The sequence below is a fragment of the Henckelia pumila genome, chromosome 1 (assembly GCF_033568475.1).
Source record: "Henckelia pumila isolate YLH828 chromosome 1, ASM3356847v2, whole genome shotgun sequence".
In the NCBI taxonomy this organism is placed as follows: domain Eukaryota; kingdom Viridiplantae; phylum Streptophyta; class Magnoliopsida; order Lamiales; family Gesneriaceae; genus Henckelia; species Henckelia pumila.
In genome coordinates this window covers 107,976,041-107,994,011 of record NC_133120.1, presented here as the reverse complement: position 1 = coordinate 107,994,011, position 17,971 = coordinate 107,976,041, and the positions used below count along the sequence as shown (strand labels likewise).

General features: G+C 35.6%; 1 protein-coding gene across 1 annotated transcript; it reads left to right on the top strand.

Annotated features, from left to right (window-relative positions):
* The first annotated feature begins 9,119 nt into the window (after positions 1–9,119).
* On the top strand, positions 9,120–12,102 carry LOC140880542 (pectin acetylesterase 8-like). The gene is made up of 13 exons (XM_073285127.1): positions 9,120–9,259; positions 9,340–9,474; positions 9,560–9,642; positions 9,836–9,965; positions 10,061–10,140; positions 10,253–10,339; positions 10,426–10,550; positions 10,638–10,698; positions 10,770–10,823; positions 10,900–10,977; positions 11,101–11,206; positions 11,421–11,566; positions 11,657–12,102. Exons 2-13 carry the CDS (start codon positions 9,354–9,356, stop codon positions 11,792–11,794), a joined length of 1,209 nt encoding a protein of 402 aa, XP_073141228.1. The 5' UTR covers positions 9,120–9,259; positions 9,340–9,353; the 3' UTR covers positions 11,795–12,102.
* Positions 12,103–17,971: the final 5,869 nt, after the last annotated feature.

Below are 17,971 nucleotides of genomic sequence, written 5' to 3'. Positions count from 1 at the left end.
ATATATATATATATATATATATATATATGGTGTGTTTACTTGCCCTATACATATATGGTGTATTGCCCTATTATTTTAAGGGGTAATTATTTTAAAATCCCTAAACCTAAACATAAATTTTTTCTAACTCCCTACATTCAAATTTTTTAGTTTGCACTCCCTAGTGGTTCCCAATTTTGATTAAACAAGTATTTAACTAATCTTTTATACTTTGGCATTGTTTTACCTATCGAACCAGTTCATATCGTGAAGAACTATTGGTTGCGCAAGGTTTCCAGCCTATATACTTTAGATTAAGGTCCAACATGCTTCCGTAAAATGAATCAAATTTAAATACCTCTTTGACCATAATGTTGTCGGGTCATACCTGCCGAGTTTTACGAAGTGCTCCTCACACTCCAACCACGCAGTCGCAACAGATAGTTTCTGCACAAGCTCCTTCAACGACACCCAGCACAACCTTAATTCATTTTCTACCTTAAGGCGTATGATATATAAATTTAATTATAAAACATGAACATGAAAGAACAAGAGACTTTAGAAAATTTATTCAGACATAATATTATTACATAAATCAACTCCTTTGAGGAGGAGAAGACAACTTGTTTAGCTACTCATAGTAGCCTCGTTCTTGAAATACATAGACGCAAACTTATTACAAAAGAAAGAGAAATATTACAACAATTTTATTCGTAAGAAAACTGAAGGAAATGATCGATGTCTTCAGCTTCCTCAAATGCCTGTATTTATAGCTGTAGTTCCACTCGTTTCACCGAAAAACTTCAGAGAATCTTACAGCTGTCCTGTATTTCTTTATGCCATTATTGATGGCATATTTTACTGGTGGAGGAGGCAGCTGTCTTGAATTTTTTATTATGCATTGATGGCATCTTTTACTAGTGGAGGAATCACATGCCTGCCACTTTCTTTTGGCTTTATTCTCCTCACATGCCTGCTTTATTGTTGTCGGGGCATCTTTTGCTTTTGAATTAGACCCCTGTGAAAACGCATCTTTGGTGGTCCTTGTCCACCTTTGCTTGTCTCGGAAAAATCCTTTCGATCCGTTCGGGGTCTAAAGGTTTTTCCAAATTCTGGCTCCTTCTGATTTGGGCATTCTGGGCAGATATTCTCTGACCATCGTCCAATATGAGCCATGTTACAAAATTTTCGGCGAGTTTCTTTACTCCCCGGCAGCTTGTTGTTCCACAAAAGATTTCTCTTCTTTTCGAAGAGTTCTTCCGCAAATGCTGTAGTTTTTCCTGTCATTGTGTTCAATAGGAACGATCCGTTCACAGAATTTTGATAAAATTTGAATGGAAACTTGACTTTGTCCATCTCAGTAAGACAGACCCAAATACCCCATGCCCTTCTGGTTGAGATCTCATTTTCCCCGAAAGTGGACACCAAGGGTATTTCTTCAGTTTTAGGATCCTTGATAAATTTATGACTGTTTATATCAGGTCTCTTCAGCTTGATAAAATGAAAGGGTTCGTGTGATCCTTTCACTGTTGGTTCTGGAGCTGCACTGAAAAAATATAACTCAAGCACATCTCCTCTGGACAAATGATCATTATTTGCCCATGTTTCTTGGACTGCTTCCTGAATCCATTTTGGTAATTGTGATATCTCCAGAAAGCTTGGTGACATTATATAAACTGAGGCCAAAGCCCCAAATTCATACCAGAGTTTTACATCTTTAGGATTGACATTGTTAGCCAAACCCTTGGATATATTCCTGCAACATCAACCCTGCAAGTATTCGGGTTGATTTCATTCCTTGTATTCAATTTCTCCCACTTCTGTTGATAAACCTGGAATTGAGAAATAATAGATGGATTAGTATCAATCTTAGATTTGCCCTTGTCAGTGTTGGGCCTAAGATTGATCTCTTCCTCTTTTACCCCAGAGGCGGAGGGTTGACTGATGAGTTATCCTCATCAATTGTTGCTTCATCCAGATCATCAAAGGCTGATGATAGATTAGCTCTTGTTTCTTGAGTTTTAGATTCCTCAACATCTTGTTTCACAACCGATGGTTGTATTTCTTGTTCTTGTAAAACCAATGGTTTTAGTATATCTTGTTTATGAGAAACCAATGGTTTCTCTATAGCCTTCACAATTGGCCCTTGAATAGCAGCCCATAGTTGTGTTTGAGATTGCATACATCCTGTAATTTGATTAGTTACTTTGATCCGATCAGCTTGTTGTAACCTGCCGGCCATTTCAGCATTAATGGCTAACTGGTTGAACTCGTTTTGAAGCAACCCAAGGTGTTCCCTGAGATGCCTCTGCATTTTCAGGATGGAATCCACGTCACTGCCTTCCATCTCTTGTTAAAAAATCTGCAAGAATATTTTCATGAGATTTAATAATAACAATATCAAAAATATAATTTTGACATAATGCTTGCCATCTTAATAACCTAGTTTTCTCAGGTTTAGATTCAATCTTATTCTTTAGGAAAGCTTTTACCTGGGTGTTATCAACCTTCAGAGTGAATTTTTTAGCAAGTAAAAATAATGGCCATTTTTCAAAAGCCCTTTTAACCGCATAAAATTCCTTCTCGTTGATATGCCATCTAATGGCCTCAGATTCTGAAAAAAGACCGCTACAGTATCTGCATGGTATTTCCCCATCTGGAGTGATTTTGGTAAGGACTGCCGCCCACCAATCGTCGCTAGCATCCGTAAATAATACCAGATCATCTTCATCTACGGGTATAGCCATTTTTGGGAGATTCTTACATATCTTTTTTAATTGGTTTACCCCTTTAGTATGGTCATCGGTCCATATAAACCTAGCATCCTTTTTTAACAAAGGACTGAACACCTTTCTGTACATTGCTAGATTGTTAATGAACATCCCTGCAAAATTAACTACTCCAAGAAAACTTTGGAGTTGTTTTACATCTTTGAGTTTATCTGGAAAATTCTTTACCTTTTCCACAATATGGGGTTGTAGAATTATTCCAGTTTCATCAATCTCAATACCGAGGAATTCAATTTTCCTTGTTGCTATGACTGCTTTCTTTTCAGATAACACCAGTCCTTCTTGTTTGCAAATTTTAGAGAAAATCTCTAAGTGTTTAACGTGTTCGTCTATATTTTTTGATGCTATAAGAATATCATCAATATAAACAAACATAAAGTTGAAATAATCTTTAAAAAGGTTATCCATCTTTCTTTGAAATACCTGGGGTGCATTAGCCAATCCCATAGGCATAACTTCCCAAATATAGTGTCCTTGTGGAGTATATAAGGCTGTGAATTTCTTACTGCCTTCTTCCATTCTTATCTGGTAGAATCCAGACTTACAATCAAATTTTGAGAACACTCTAGCATTTCGTACACAGCTAATTAGATGTTCTCTACTAGGTATGAAGTACCCGTCAAACTCTAGGATTTTATTAATACCTTGGTAGTTAATAACTAAACTGGGTTTTCCTCTTTTTATTTCACCATGATTTCTGACCAGAAAACCTGGGCTACTATATGGTGAAACTCCTTTTTTGATTAGACCAAGGTCCAAATGTTTCTTGATAATCATTCTCATATCCCTTTGATCTGTTATGTTCATCGGGATAGGCTTATATCTGACGAATTCATACTTTTTGCCTTCTTTTAGAGTAAGACTGACTTTGAGTTGATTTCTATCCCACCATGCCAAAGGATGCTCATTATAACTTTCTTTGAGCCTCTTTTTGATATCTTCAAGGGATACCTTATTTTCTAACTCTATATCTCTATGATTTAGAGTTACCTTGAGAAGCTCCATATCCTCTGTTTGGAGTTCTTGTTCTGTTGTTATTTTCAACATGGTTTCTCCAAACCTTCTTGGATCTTTCATTTTTGGGTGAAAAGTTGTCCCTTATCACCACGCTGGCTGCGAAATGTTATCGGCAATTGTCGATAAAAAGCAACTTTGAGTCTTTGAACGATAATTTTATGATCACAAATTGTAGTGAACATACGTCTTCTTGACTCATTGTCTTGTGTGTACTTCTTAAACATTTGTAAGAAGTTATTTCCTAACAGGATATCAGCTCCTGTATCATGGAAATAGATTGGTGGTGTCTTTACCTTGTACCAAGGTGTCTGACCTGCTCCTCCTATAAGGATCTCTGCTTATTTTATTCCTTTGCAAAGAATTAAAATTCTTCGAGAGAAATCTCGTCCAGCAATTTTTGACAAATCTTCTTCACATTTTTCAGGGAAGACTCCTCTTTTTGCTATACAAATTCCTGCTCCCGAATCAATATAAGCTGCAAAGTATTCAGCCTTATATTGTTCATACAACATCTCTATCGAAATGTATATGGAGAAAGGACTTGTTGTCATTTTTTAAAGGGATTACTAAATGGCCATGCCATTTTTAACAGACTGTGTTGTAACTCAGTAATCCGATTAAGACTATTCACCTTTAGTCTTCCTAAGGCTTCAGAAGGTAGAGTATGGTTACTCCTTTCTACCTCTTCAATGCGATCTAGTAAATCATGTTCATGACTTACTAATTTTAACAGCTGCTTCTTCCTCTGTTTGTAAACAGAGTTCTCGAATCTGATTAAGGGATTGTCCCTTCTCCAATTTTCTTGATTTTCCATCTCGTAGAATTCTTATTGAATCCTCAAAGTCTTTTCTTCTGCCATGAACTCTATTCCTTTTTCAAGGCGTTTCCATGGTTTATGGTCTTCCAGAAACTCTAGGCCAAGAATGAGCTGATCCACTTCTTTTCCTGGAATTCCACATATTTGAACTTCCAATTCTCCAATATTTATCAATCCTTGGTAAGTTCCTTTTTCATGTTGTTCCAAATAGTAAATCGAGTTACAAGGGAACTGGTTCCGATGACTTGTAATATCGAATACTATTTTTACTTCTTTCCATCCTTCTGGAGATCTAAGTTTTCCTATTATAGAAAACTCTTTTTCTTCTGATGGAATTTCTTGAATAAGAGATTTGTCCCATCTCCTACTTGTCATTCGGTTTCCTTGAAAAGATAACCTTCGAGGTTCTATTTTAAGGTCTCTGTATAGAACCGGTCTGTCTTGAATTTGAATGTCTGTTTCCTGAATTAAAGGAAACTCGATTCTTTCTGGGTATATTGCATGAGCAACTTTTCCAAAGATCTCTGGAATTTCAATGAACTCATTTCTAATAAATAATTCAGAATGATGAGTATTAGAAAGAGCATATGAAATTTGATATGTAATAGAATATGGTCTATTACCTTCCTTCATTAGTCTCTTTTCCTTGAAGTTTTGATGCAACGTCAAGGCTCGACTAAAGTCCCTGTCAGCTAAATTGTAGGCTATTCTTGGATAGATAACTCCTACAATTTTTCTTGCACAAAGATTTCCTGAGATAGTACCCAGGACAGCATCTTGAATATTCCCCATTCTTTTATCGCATACTACGATATCTATGGGTGAATCTATTCCTTCTTTAAAAGTTGCCTTGATCATTATTTGGATTGCTCCAATATGAATCCAAGACATTGTCCTTGCTACCTCACCTTTCAACTTTTGCAATTCCTCTCTTATTTCTTCAAAAGGAATTAACTGCATCTTTATTTGATTACTTGTTAACTCCATGGGGATTGCCATTTCCCTTCTGGATACTTTGTAAATCAAATTATGTCTTCTTTGTCTAAGCCCTAGGTTGCCTAAGACTCTTTTTACTTGTCCTGCCGAAAATCCCTGGTACTTTTGTAACGTTGGATTTTCTCTCATAATCCTTTGGACCATATTATGAGATATCGTGGTTTGGCTAAAGAATCCAGCCAAACTTTCATGTGTTTCATGTCGAAACACTTCTTCTTTATTCTGATTCTGATTCTGATCCATCCTCAGAATCTTCTTGACTAAACAATATTTCTTCTTCGTATATGCTTTCATCTGAGGGGATATCCTCAAATTGATATACTTGGACTAGATCTTGAAAGAAGACCGCATCATCCATATCTGGTGTTGCTTCAAAGAGTTTAACTCCTTTTTTCTCATTTTCTGGACAATTTGTAGATATATGTCTTCTTGCTCCACATGTCCAGCAGTTGCAATCCTTGAAACTTTCACTTGCTCTTGTATGAGTTCTTCTGAAAGTTCTTCTTGATGGTGTTCTTCCCCTGCTTTGTGATGAGCTTGTTACTGGGGATGTTCTTGTAGGTCCACTTCTTCTTCCTGACCTATAAGATCTGGCCTTTTGTTTGGACCAAAATGTTCTTGGTTTCCAAGAACTTCTCATTCTTTTATTGTAGGGATTACTTCTGAATTTCTTTCTTTTAAATCCCTGTGATCTGTTTCCAATGATCGTTGGAAGATCATTATCTTTACAACATAAATGTGTACGTTTATTTATACCCCTTATTTTCTTGTAGTTCTTCTGTAATGCTGCCATATGGCACCATTCTGCCAATTTTCCTTTCAAAAAGGACGCGCGTCTTGCCAAAGTGTCAAGATGACCTGGAACATATTCTTTAATCAGCATTTCTCTCCAGGGACTTGGCATTTTTGCGAAAAATAGCTGAATAGCTACATTTTCTTCAACTCCTGAATTCTATCTGTATTTAGTGAATAACATAATGTATTCATCAACTAAACAGATATCATGTAACTCGAGGTTATACAGAGCTTGAGTATATCTTCTCTTTTTCTCTGTATCTTGATTGTTGAAATAGTCTACCCCTATGAATTGTGCTTTAAATAGGGTGGCCATTCTTTCTCCAATTTCACTGAGGGATTCTCCTGCTAAGATTGATTCCTTCGTATCTGGCATAGTCATCTCCCAAGCAATCTTGACAGATCCCATTAGACTCATTTCTAGAAGTTTAATGAATCCTTCTTTATTGAGATCTAATGTCGCGGCTGCAATTCTCATTGCTGACGTCCAATCATGTATAAGATCTTCTCTGTTTTTGAAGTCCAAAACATCAAGGTTTAACATAACCTCGTAAGGATGTATTGGATCTAAAACAGTTTTTCCGTAAGGAATTTGATGGAGTGGGATTTTACTCCTTCTTGATCTGGTTTCTGCTGGATGTGAATTTTCTACAACCTGAAACTCACTATGTGGTTCTTCTATTTTAACCGCATATCTTGGGGGATTCCCTATGGGTTGTTCACCCTCAGGGGAGTTCATTTTTAGATCTACTACTTTGAGATTCGCAAAAGAATCCGCGAGATCTTGTAGATCCTCGAGATTTAATCTCTCTAAATTAGTCATCAGATAGTATTTTTCTCTGATACTGCTTTTATAAGATTAATCATCCTTTCATCATCAGTTAAAGATTTTTGAACCATTTTGGTTTTACCTTTCTGATGTAACAACGGTTCGGTACCAAACGAGAGTGGTAACCTTCCTCCTGTATTTCCTTTTCTAGAACCTGAAGTTTGTTCTAGATTTGTGATTTTAGTTTGAAGATCCTTTAGGGTTACAAGAATTTCTTCTTGTTTATTAAGGATTTCTTCAATCTGCCGAAGTATTTCATACAGCTGATTGCTGTAATATTGTACCGTCTTTTGAATTTCTCTAAAATCTCCGGAGAGTTTAGAGGAATCTGGGGTAATTTCTAAACATTGATAGTTAGAAATCATCTTTCTGTCGTAAGTAATCTATTGTGAACAGATTAACTTGTTTATAGGATTTCATATAAATAAAATCCTCTTGATTCAAACCTTCGTTTGAAGTCATCTTTTGTAAAAAAATCTTCTCCTCAACAAAGAAAAGTATGAGTTAACGAATAATATTAAGTCTGAATATTTAACCTAAGGCTCTGATACCATTTTTTGCACACAATTCTTTGTACCAAAATAAGCATTAAAACATGAGATATAAGCACATAGATCTTTAGATATAAGTATAAAACCTTCAGATCTAAGTACAAAACAACCCATATTGAGTACAAGAATTAAATATTAAAATAATCAAGTTTTGTGGTCCTTAGAGAGTGCAAAGAAAAATTCTTTAAGAGAGGGAGTTGGAAGAAAAAAAGATTTGAGTTTGGAAATTTATTCATAATTGACTCTTATTTTAATCAATCGTCCCTATTTTATTCATATCACGATAATTTATTAATTTCGTCCTCTCTCAAATGTCCATGTGCCGCGTCACTTTTAGCATTCTTTATTTATGTATATAAATATTATACATAGATATAAATACAAGTCACCGCCATGCATGGGTCCCTGGATTCAAACTATTACGAGACTGATATATTTGTCCCATGCAAGCCTATTAAATACAATTATGACTTTTGTGTTTTATCTTTTAAAATCTAGTTTTGGTCCAACGGATACATCTAATCATGCTGTGTTTGCCCATGAAGCCCCTAATATTGTTGCTCTCATCCAACACCACTGTAGGCGGGGACCCAAGTGTATTGTTACCCGGGCTTTAGCCTGGGTGATCAGGAAAATTTTAAAATTTTATATATATTAATTTTGAAAAATTTTAGATTAATTTGACAGTAGTGCGAGTGGTTCGATTTAAAATATTAAACAATTTTAAAGTTTAAAATTTTAACCCCTATAGTTTAAAAATTATGGATCCGCCATTGAGTTTGTAGCAACATTGTCTGCCTTCAGCTAATCGAGTCGTCTACGTTCTCGTAGTTTTTGGTTTATCGTATGAGATACAGGTAGCTAGATTGTGTCGACTTCTGTATTTTGTTTTCGAGTCTCTCTGTAAACTGTGACATTCTGGATTTATGATATTTAACAGTAGTACTCGAAAATGCTTATTATAAATTACCCATTTCAGGACATGTTTCGAGATTTTATAACAATGAGGCGTGGGAATTTGATTCTATGTTACACAAATACAGATATCACTTACATTTCAAGAGTTTTAATGTTTGCTGTCACTACTAAAATCATATAGTAAATTATTGTTGTCTGCCAATATATATATTTCGAGTGATCAGTTGGACTTCCTAGAAATTCCAATAATTCCCTATCCTTCAACGTTACACATTAAATGCAGAGCGCGTAGTTTGATAAGATTCATCTGTGGCTCTACATGTGTCCATGGAACACGGGTCCGCATTAAAATTGAGACGATTCTAGCACTCACTCTTCTTATATAAGATGTTCACGCAAACATTTTATATCGTATTATCTCACATGATTCTTGTAATAAAGATAAAAAAATATTCACCCTTAAAATATGTATCTTGGTCCCGCACTTATATAAAGCCCGGACATCACACAAAACAAAAGTGTCGGCGGGTTCACTATGCCCAAACAGATTTAAGAGTGTGCTCAAAAGGTATCATTGTACATAGTTGGCACCTCTTTTTTCTCACTTTATCATCCTTTTTTTTAACTTTTTTTTTTCCCTTTTTGTAGCGTAACTTGAGAGAATGGTGAAAGAAAGATTTGAGCAATGGCTGCAAACTCTGGTTTTTGCGCTGATAATGCTGAGAATTGAATGCTACGATGTGGGCATCACTTATGTTCAGAGTGCTGTGGCCAAAGGAGCTGGTAAAGAATACTGTTAGATCTTTTTTTTTAATTCTTAATTAGTATCATGATTTATTAATTCATGTGTACTGGTCTTGTTTCGTAGTTTGCTTGGATGGGAGTCCACCGGCATACCATTTTTCCGCGGGATTCGGAGCAGGAATCAACAACTGGTTGGTTACGATTGAGGTTGGTCTCCAAGAATCGAATTAGATGTTGTGAATCATAAACCATCAGACAAAATTTCTTGATCCAACTCCTTATTGATTATTGATCTCTGTCACATAATGTATATATATATATGAAGTACTTCTTGAAGGTTCTTATGAAACTTGGGATAGAAAGTGAGTCTGAATAGTTTGCATAATGTTGGGCCAATTAGGGAGGAGCATGGTGCAACAATGCCACGACTTGCCTTGCTCGAAAAAGCACCCGATTAGGCTCCTCCACGAAAATGGTTAAGACACTGTCCTTTTCTGGGATGTTGAGCAACAGAGCACAGTTTAATCCTGGTGATTTTTTCAGCATTTCATTGGCTAGAAGCATCTGCGTCGAGTTTTTTGGTGTTTAATGAGTTTTTTACACGGGCCGATATCGATTTTTCCAGATTTTTATGACTGGAATAAGGTCAAGGTTAGATACTGTGATGGATCATCATTCACTGGTGACATTGAAGCAGTGAATCCTGTGAGCTTTTCCACATTATCTTTCTTAAACTATGAATAAGATCTTGTTTTTAAACATTGGCTGAATCGATCGTACATATATCTGATGTGTTTCACATTTGTGATTTGTTCAGGCAACTAAACTGTACTACAGGGGAGCAAGGGTCTTCCTCGCTATAATGGAAGATCTGCTGGGGAAAGGAATGAAAAACGCCAAAAATGTATTGTTTTTCATGAGTAAATCATACTAATCAACCCTTTTTCCACAATACAAAACATAAAGAAACTCCTTTTAATGGCAATTCAGGCGATTTTATCCGGATGCTCGGCCGGTGGATTGACGTCGATTCTTCACTGTGATAGATTCAGGTCTCTTCTTCCTGCAAGCACAAAAGTGAAGTGCTTTTCGGATGCCGGCTATTTTATAAACGCGTAAGCTGAATATCCCAAGAAGTTGAAATGAAATTATTTAAACTCGTCAATAGGCATCAATGTTCAATCATTTTTTTTTCTTGACAGGAAGGATGTTTCTGGAGCTGAGCATATTAAAGAATTCTACAGTCAAGTTGTTGCAACTCATGTAAGACTTGAATTTCCTATATTTTCGACTTTTCGTGATCCTAACTTGTTCATTTTTACGTGGCGCCTTAGGGATCAGCAAAGAATTTGCCCAGTTCTTGTACCTCAAGATTGAGTCCAGGCCTGGTATGATCCCATTTCCTCAGTAAAACTTTCCCTTCAAAGAAGAAACTAACAAACACATGCCCGATTATAATTTCAGTGTTTTTTCCCGCAATACGTCGCCCAAGGAATTCAAACGCCCCTTTTCATTATGAATGCAGCCTATGATTCATGGCAGGTCAGTCCACATTTCCATGATACCAGATATGCAAAAATCTTGATTGTTAAATTTCGCCATCAAAATTTTTTTCCTTACTTCCTTTGTATATGTCAACTATACACAAGTGTATGTGTGTAACAGATAAAGAACATTTTGGCTCCTGGAGTTGCTGATCCTCATGGTCTTTGGCACAACTGCAAGCTTGACATTCTCAAATGTTCATCTTCTCAACTCCAAACTATGCAAGGTTCGCGCCAGCCGTAATCTATCAGTTCTTTCTTCTTGATCAGTGCATAGTATCAGACAACAGAAAACACGAATTTCGATCTAAAGGTCTAATCACATCTATATTTTGTTGAAATTAAACGACATTAATCATACCGCAGAAGAAATTTTGTCCCCCAATCTTTCATATAAATCTTGCATCACATGACCTTTTATCTGATATAACATACCTTCAGGTTATCATACGGAGTTCTTGAGTGCATTGACAGGATTAGGCCCCTCTTCTACAAGAGGATACTACATAAACTCTTGCTACTCTCATTGCCAAACTGAAACACAAGAAACGTGGCTAAGAAGCGACTCGCCTAGACTAAATGGCAAGGTTATTACATAACTATATATTTCCCTTTTTCGCTTACATTTTCTGCGAAAATGAGTGCATTAACACCAAAGTAACACTTTGTTTGCATAGACCATTGCTGAAGCAATAGGGGATTGGTACTACGACAGGAGTCCGTTTCAGCATACCGATTGTCCTTACCCTTGTGACAAGACTTGTCATAACCGAGTCTTCGAGCCTCAGGAGTATCCTTCAGCAGGAATATACTGAATCTGTCGCGGGATTCGCCCCGCCCAAGTTTATCAAGTTACAGATAAGAAACGGATCGAAGGGGTTCACAATGAATGTAAATGTGGCTTCTGAATAAGGGAAGATGTAATGTTCTACAGAGAAACAGAGTGTTTGTGATTGTTTCAGTCTTATTTCATTATCATTGGAATATATTTATTTACAATTGTTCAATGGCATCAATGTGTTGAGCATTGTATACAAATTCGTCCATAAAAAGTTAATGTCTCATTTTGTACCTTACATCGCTTTAATTTATTTGGAGTAAGATATATATAGTTTTTGATTGTTGGAATGGTTGAAAATATCAGAAGTAAGTAGTATTTTATTTTTTAGTTATCATAATTTTTAGATTAAAAAAAAACTCAATACTATATTAATAATTTAAGTGGTACTTGTAAGTTGTATATAATTATTAAAGGATAATAAGTTTAAGAAAATCTAAAAGAAACCATAAATATGTACAAATAATTCTTTAAATTAATGTATTCGATCGGAAAATTGAGTTAGGATATTAGATTAATGAAAAAGATATTATTAAATTTAATGACAAATAAATGGAGGTAAATAAACAAAAATTGGCAAAAATAAAAAAGAAAAACTGAAAAAGGATCGAATTTGGATAAGAGGTGGAGGAGGAAAATATGCTTTCTTTAATTTGTAAAAACAATAAAAAAAATCGATAGTGTATATATATATATATCATATATAAAAGTTTTAAATCAAAAGAGTTGCATTAGAGATTAAATTGCATGCATTGACGAAATTAATCAGATTATCAATTTATTTAATTATTTCAAATATTTGAAAAATGCTGCAAGTCCGTCCATACATTATTGTCCATAAATTTTCATAATTAATTAATGACGTATCTCATAAATTTACATACAATATGAACTAATTGGTTTTTTTTAATTACATAATATTTGATAGAGAAAATTTCTTTTTTGGTATGATATGTTTGTAATTTTGCGCTTTCAGTTTTTTATATTTTTAAATTAGATTTCAAATTTAGTCCGATATTTTTATTTTTTTACAATTTTTTTCCTCTTTCCGACGTGGCGCTGACGTGACACCAATTTAGTGCTGATGTGGAGCTGACGTGTACAGTGTTACGTAAGCATTTTCGAATAAAAAGAATCGAAATTGCCAAAAATCGGAACATGCAGAACTAAAGCTAAAATATGAAAACATAAAGGACCAAAATCACAAATTTACAAATATACATAACCAAATTTACAGTTTTTCATTTGATATAACCTCATCAAAATAATATTATTAATTTATTAGCTCCCACATTTTGATATAACCTCATCAAAATAATATTATTAATTTATTAGCTCCCACATTTTACTTTTCTTTTTTTAAAATTTGATAGTGGTATTTCTATAAAGAAATCTGTCGAAACAAATAAAATTGATTTCTTTAAATACATTTTATTTTATTTTTATTAAATTCACTTATATATATTAGATTTTCTAAAAAGTCGCTCCAATAATATTATGAGAGTTTTGGAGGTATTGAACTTCCCTATGGGGTTTGCGAATCCTATTAGGGCTGGTCTCCTGCTTTCGCAGGTTTGCTTTGCATGATCATCCTTTGGATCCGTGCATGAGTTGACTTTGGTATCATAGTAGTATGCATCTACATGAAATTGTACGATTGGTAAACGAGTTGAAGCGTCCCATACCAATCCTAATGAAGTTGTCAATCTGGATGAAGTAGACATTTGGATCGGGGAAGAAAGGTTATCTCGTTGCTTGGTGGTCTTTCACGGATTTGAAATCCAAACTTCAAGCATGCTCACTGCTTTTCATTATTGCTGGTTATCTGTTCTCGTGACTTATTGCTAGCTGAGTGGTCCATCCAATCTGGTGGAGGTTGAGTCACATATTTTCTTTTATTTTTGTCGGGGAATCTTTGGCTTTTGAGGTCCTCGAGAAAAATACTTTTTGTGTGAGCCTTGTCCCCACTAGGATTTGTTTTTGCACCGTGTTTTCGCTCAGATCTTGGACGAAAACCTTTCCTGAATTTTGACTCCTTTTGGTTTGGTTTAGACAGTCTGGGCAGATTTTTTCTATCCATCTTCCCACGTGAGTCATGTTGCAAAATTTACGGCGAGTTTCTTTACTCCCTCATGACTTGTTGTTCCACAGAAGATTTCTTTTCGAATGTATCTTTTGCAAGTCTTTTAGTTTTTTCTGTCATTGTATTTAACATGAATGGTTTGAATTCTGGTAGAATTTGAACGAAAACTTGACTTTGTCTATCTCTGTGACACAGACCCATATTCTCCATGCTCTCATGGTAGAAATTTCTTCTTCACTAATAGTGGAAACCAGGGGTGTTTCTTCTGTTGGATGGCCTTTAATAAATTTTTGAGTATTTATGTTTGGTCTTCTATGTTTGATGAAGTGAAAGGCTTCATGTGAGCCTTTCCCAACTAGTTCTGGTGCTGTACTAAAAAAACATAGTTTCATAATATATTCTCTGTACAAGTAGTCATTATCTGCCCAAGTTTAATGTACAGCTTTCTGGATCCATTTAGGTAACAAGGCTATCACCGAGAAACCCAGTGAGGTGGTTTCATACCATATTTTAACATCATTTGAATGTATGTTGTGTTTCATCCACATCCTTGGATATTTGTTTGCAACATCAACCCCACTTGTAGCCGGATTAATTCCTACTCTAGTTTTTAATTTCTTCCAAGTTTTTTGATATACAAGAAATGGATAAATTATAGTTTCGTTAGTATCAACCTTAGTATTTCCTTTGTCAGTTTGATGCATAAAGTTGATCTCTCCCTCTTCAATCCCCGAGGTGAAGGTTTGATTTGATGGCTCGAGATAAGGATATGAAGCTTCAATTTTTGCTTGGGCCGACTTATTTGAAAATGATCCCGACTTAGCACTTGTGCTAGGGGTACTTGAATCCCCTGCTCCAGGTATAGAGTCTTGTACTCGAAAACTCTCCTTTTGTGAAACCAGTCGGCTTTTGTGATACAAACCACAGCTGAGTATAAGCCTATATGCATCATGTAATTCGTTCAGAGACAGTTCTCTTATCAACTTGTTGTAGCCTACCTGCCATTTCTGCATTTAGGGCAAGATTATTGAACTCGTTCTAAAGCATTTCAAGGTGTTCCCTCAAATGCCTCTGCATTTTCATGATGACATTGAGATCAGCGTTGTTTATCCCTTGTTAAGAAATCTACAAGAATATTTTCATGAGATTTGATAATAACAATATCAAAAATATTATCAACATTTAAAGAAAATTTCTTAGCAAGTAAAAATAATGGTCATTTTTCAAAGGCCTTTTTTACCGCAATGAATTCCTCTTCGTTGATATGTCATCTTGCTGCTTCTGCATCGAGAATAGACCACTTCAGTATCTGCATGGTTGTTTTCATCTGGTGTGAGCTTTGTAAAAACTGCTGCCCACCAATGATCACCAGCATCTGTATACAATACTAGTTCATCTTCGTCTTGAGGGATAACCATTTTTTGGGAGATTTTTTAAAATCTCTTTTAATTGGTTGAGGTCCTTAGCTTGGTCTTCTGTCTATATGAATATAGAATCTTTTTTTAGTAATGAACTGAATATTTTCTGTGTTTTGCTAGATTTTTTATGAACATTCGAACAAAATTAACAACTTCTAAGATGTTTTGGAGTTGTTTTTTTTATCTTTGAGAATCTCCGAAAAATTCTACACCTTTTTTAAAATATGCTCTTGCACAATTATTCCCAATTCATCTATTTCTACTCCGAGGAATTTAATTTTCCTTGTATCAATGAATGCTTTCTTTAAATACAAAGCCAGTCCTTATTGCTTACAAACGTTAGATAAAATTTCTAAATTTTTTATGTGTTCATCCATATTTGTACATGCTATTAACATATCATCAATGTAGATAAACATAAATTCAAGATAATATTTAAATAAATTATCCATTTTTATCTCATCAATAATACTTCCCAAATATAATGACTTTGAGGTGTTGAGAAAGCTGTGAATTTATTGTCTTTTTCCTTCATCCGAATTTGATAGAATCCGGACTTACAATCAAATTTAAAGAACACTTTTGCGTTGTGTATACAACTGATTAAGTGATTTCTACTTAGTATAAAATATCCATCGGATTCCAATATTTTATTTATTTTTTGGTAATTAATTACTAACCCGGGTTTGTTTTTCTTGATCTCACCATGGTTTTTTTATTAGAAAGCCTGGACTGCCATATGGTGGTACTCCTCTTTGATCAACCCATGGTACAAATGTTCCTTGATAATAATTTGCATATCTTTTTGATCAATTATGTTTATCGGGATAGGCTTGCATCTTACAAACTCATATTCTTTGTCTTCCTTAATTTTAAGGCTGACTTGCAGTTGGTTTCTTTCCCACCATGCTAAAGGATTTTCATTGTAATTTTCTTTAATCCTTCTCTTATCATATTCTAGGGATACTGACCAAATATTTCAGTTGGTACAAGCAAGTGTACTAGGTCAAATTATAATAAACCAAGTTTGAGTACGGATCATGTAGTGACCCTGCATGGTATCACCTACTAACTGGCAACTAATAGCATGCATTAAACTTAATACAGCAAAATAACTTAAAAGAGTAAAACGTGCGGAAACATAACCATAAATTACATATCAGCTTAGTATAAAAGTGTCAAGCTTATTCATCAGTAGTGATACAACCATATCGAAATACTTAAAAGTAAACATTATACAGCTATAACGAATCCTGCTGTATAATTAACTCCTCAAGGCCTGCTCCCTAATCCCGCCTTGAACCACTAGCTCCGTCCATCCTGCGACCTGCCCCATGGAATAGGGTGTCCAAGATAACAACTAGGACGTGAACGTTAACGCCCACTACATAAACATGAGTAAACATATGTATATAATGCATGCAACATGATGACTGGTAAAGAGTCATCTGAAAAGTCATGCTCAGAACCGGCGCCACATGAGTGCTGCCACCGCACGGATCAACCTCTGGGTGCAACCACACACGTTTAGTACACCAGAGTAGACAGACATAAATGCCCCCGCCGTCGCGGTACTCTCAGTGACAGACTATCGAGTATAGAGCTGAGCGGCTCTATAGTCAGGTATAACAAGATATAGGCTCAACATGTATATGCACATGACATATGAATATAGAAAGCGGCAAATCATATATTATGCCATATAATAATACCAAATAAATGCAACATATAAACATGTATACTCACTGGCAATCTCAGTCAATGTGTACGTACCTCTAGGCTAGTTCAAGTATAGTAGGATCCTAGGTTCCAAGCCTATATTCAAAAGTTCACCGTATCACTACATAAATTCTATAAGCCTTAACTAAGCTAATAAGTACTCCCAAAACTTAAATAGATTTCCGAACCATACTTTCGTCCGTAGATAGCCCTTTGGAGTCGCTAGTCCCGGATGACTATAACCACTCCTTGGTTATTCCAGAACCTCTATTATAACCGATAGGGCCCTCAAGTGTATAACTCACACTATATAACTGAACACTCGGAATACTTGATTTATATCTAATTTCTCGTCCGAATGGCCCTATTTATAGGCAAAATATGCCGGAGTTCGGAGCCTCCGAACTGGGGTTCGGGCCCTCCGAACCTGCATGCCCGACACTTGTCGAAAATCGCGGATTAGTCATCTAGCATTGCTTTCTGGGGGAGTTCGGAGCCTCCTAAGTGCTGGGTTCGGATCCTCCGAACCCAGGTTCGGATGGTCCGAACTCATTTCGGTGCCTCCGAACTGTCCGAGACCCCCAGGACCCTTCCTACCATTTTCGAACGTTTCGGAGCTGATTTTCCACTTATTTTTACCAAATAAGGACTCTTTAATCATGTTTTGCCACATTTAAAATTATATGCCATATCATAGCATGGAAAGTGGAACTTGGCTATCACCCTTATATGAAGCGATCCCTCTGGTAATTCTGAAATCCAATTATGCCCTGAAATTGGTTAATTACTAATCCTTAATCATGTTTAACATATCATTATCTTAAAATGGAATCTGGGTTACTACATTCTCCCCACCTTTAGATATTTCGTCCGCAAAATAAAATCTAAAGACAAATCAAGATAATAATATGAAACATCAAACCATGTTTTATTA

Coding starts and splice junctions, on each gene's coding strand:
- LOC140880542 (XM_073285127.1), top strand. CDS start 9,354: ATGGTGAAAGAAAGATTTGAGCAATGGCTGCAAACTCTGGTTTTTGCG. Junction 10,340..10,425: donor GAATGAAAAACGCCAAAAAT/GTATTGTTTTTC, acceptor ATGGCAATTCAG/GCGATTTTATCCGGATGCTC. Junction 11,207..11,420: donor TCAACTCCAAACTATGCAAG/GTTCGCGCCAGC, acceptor ACATACCTTCAG/GTTATCATACGGAGTTCTTG.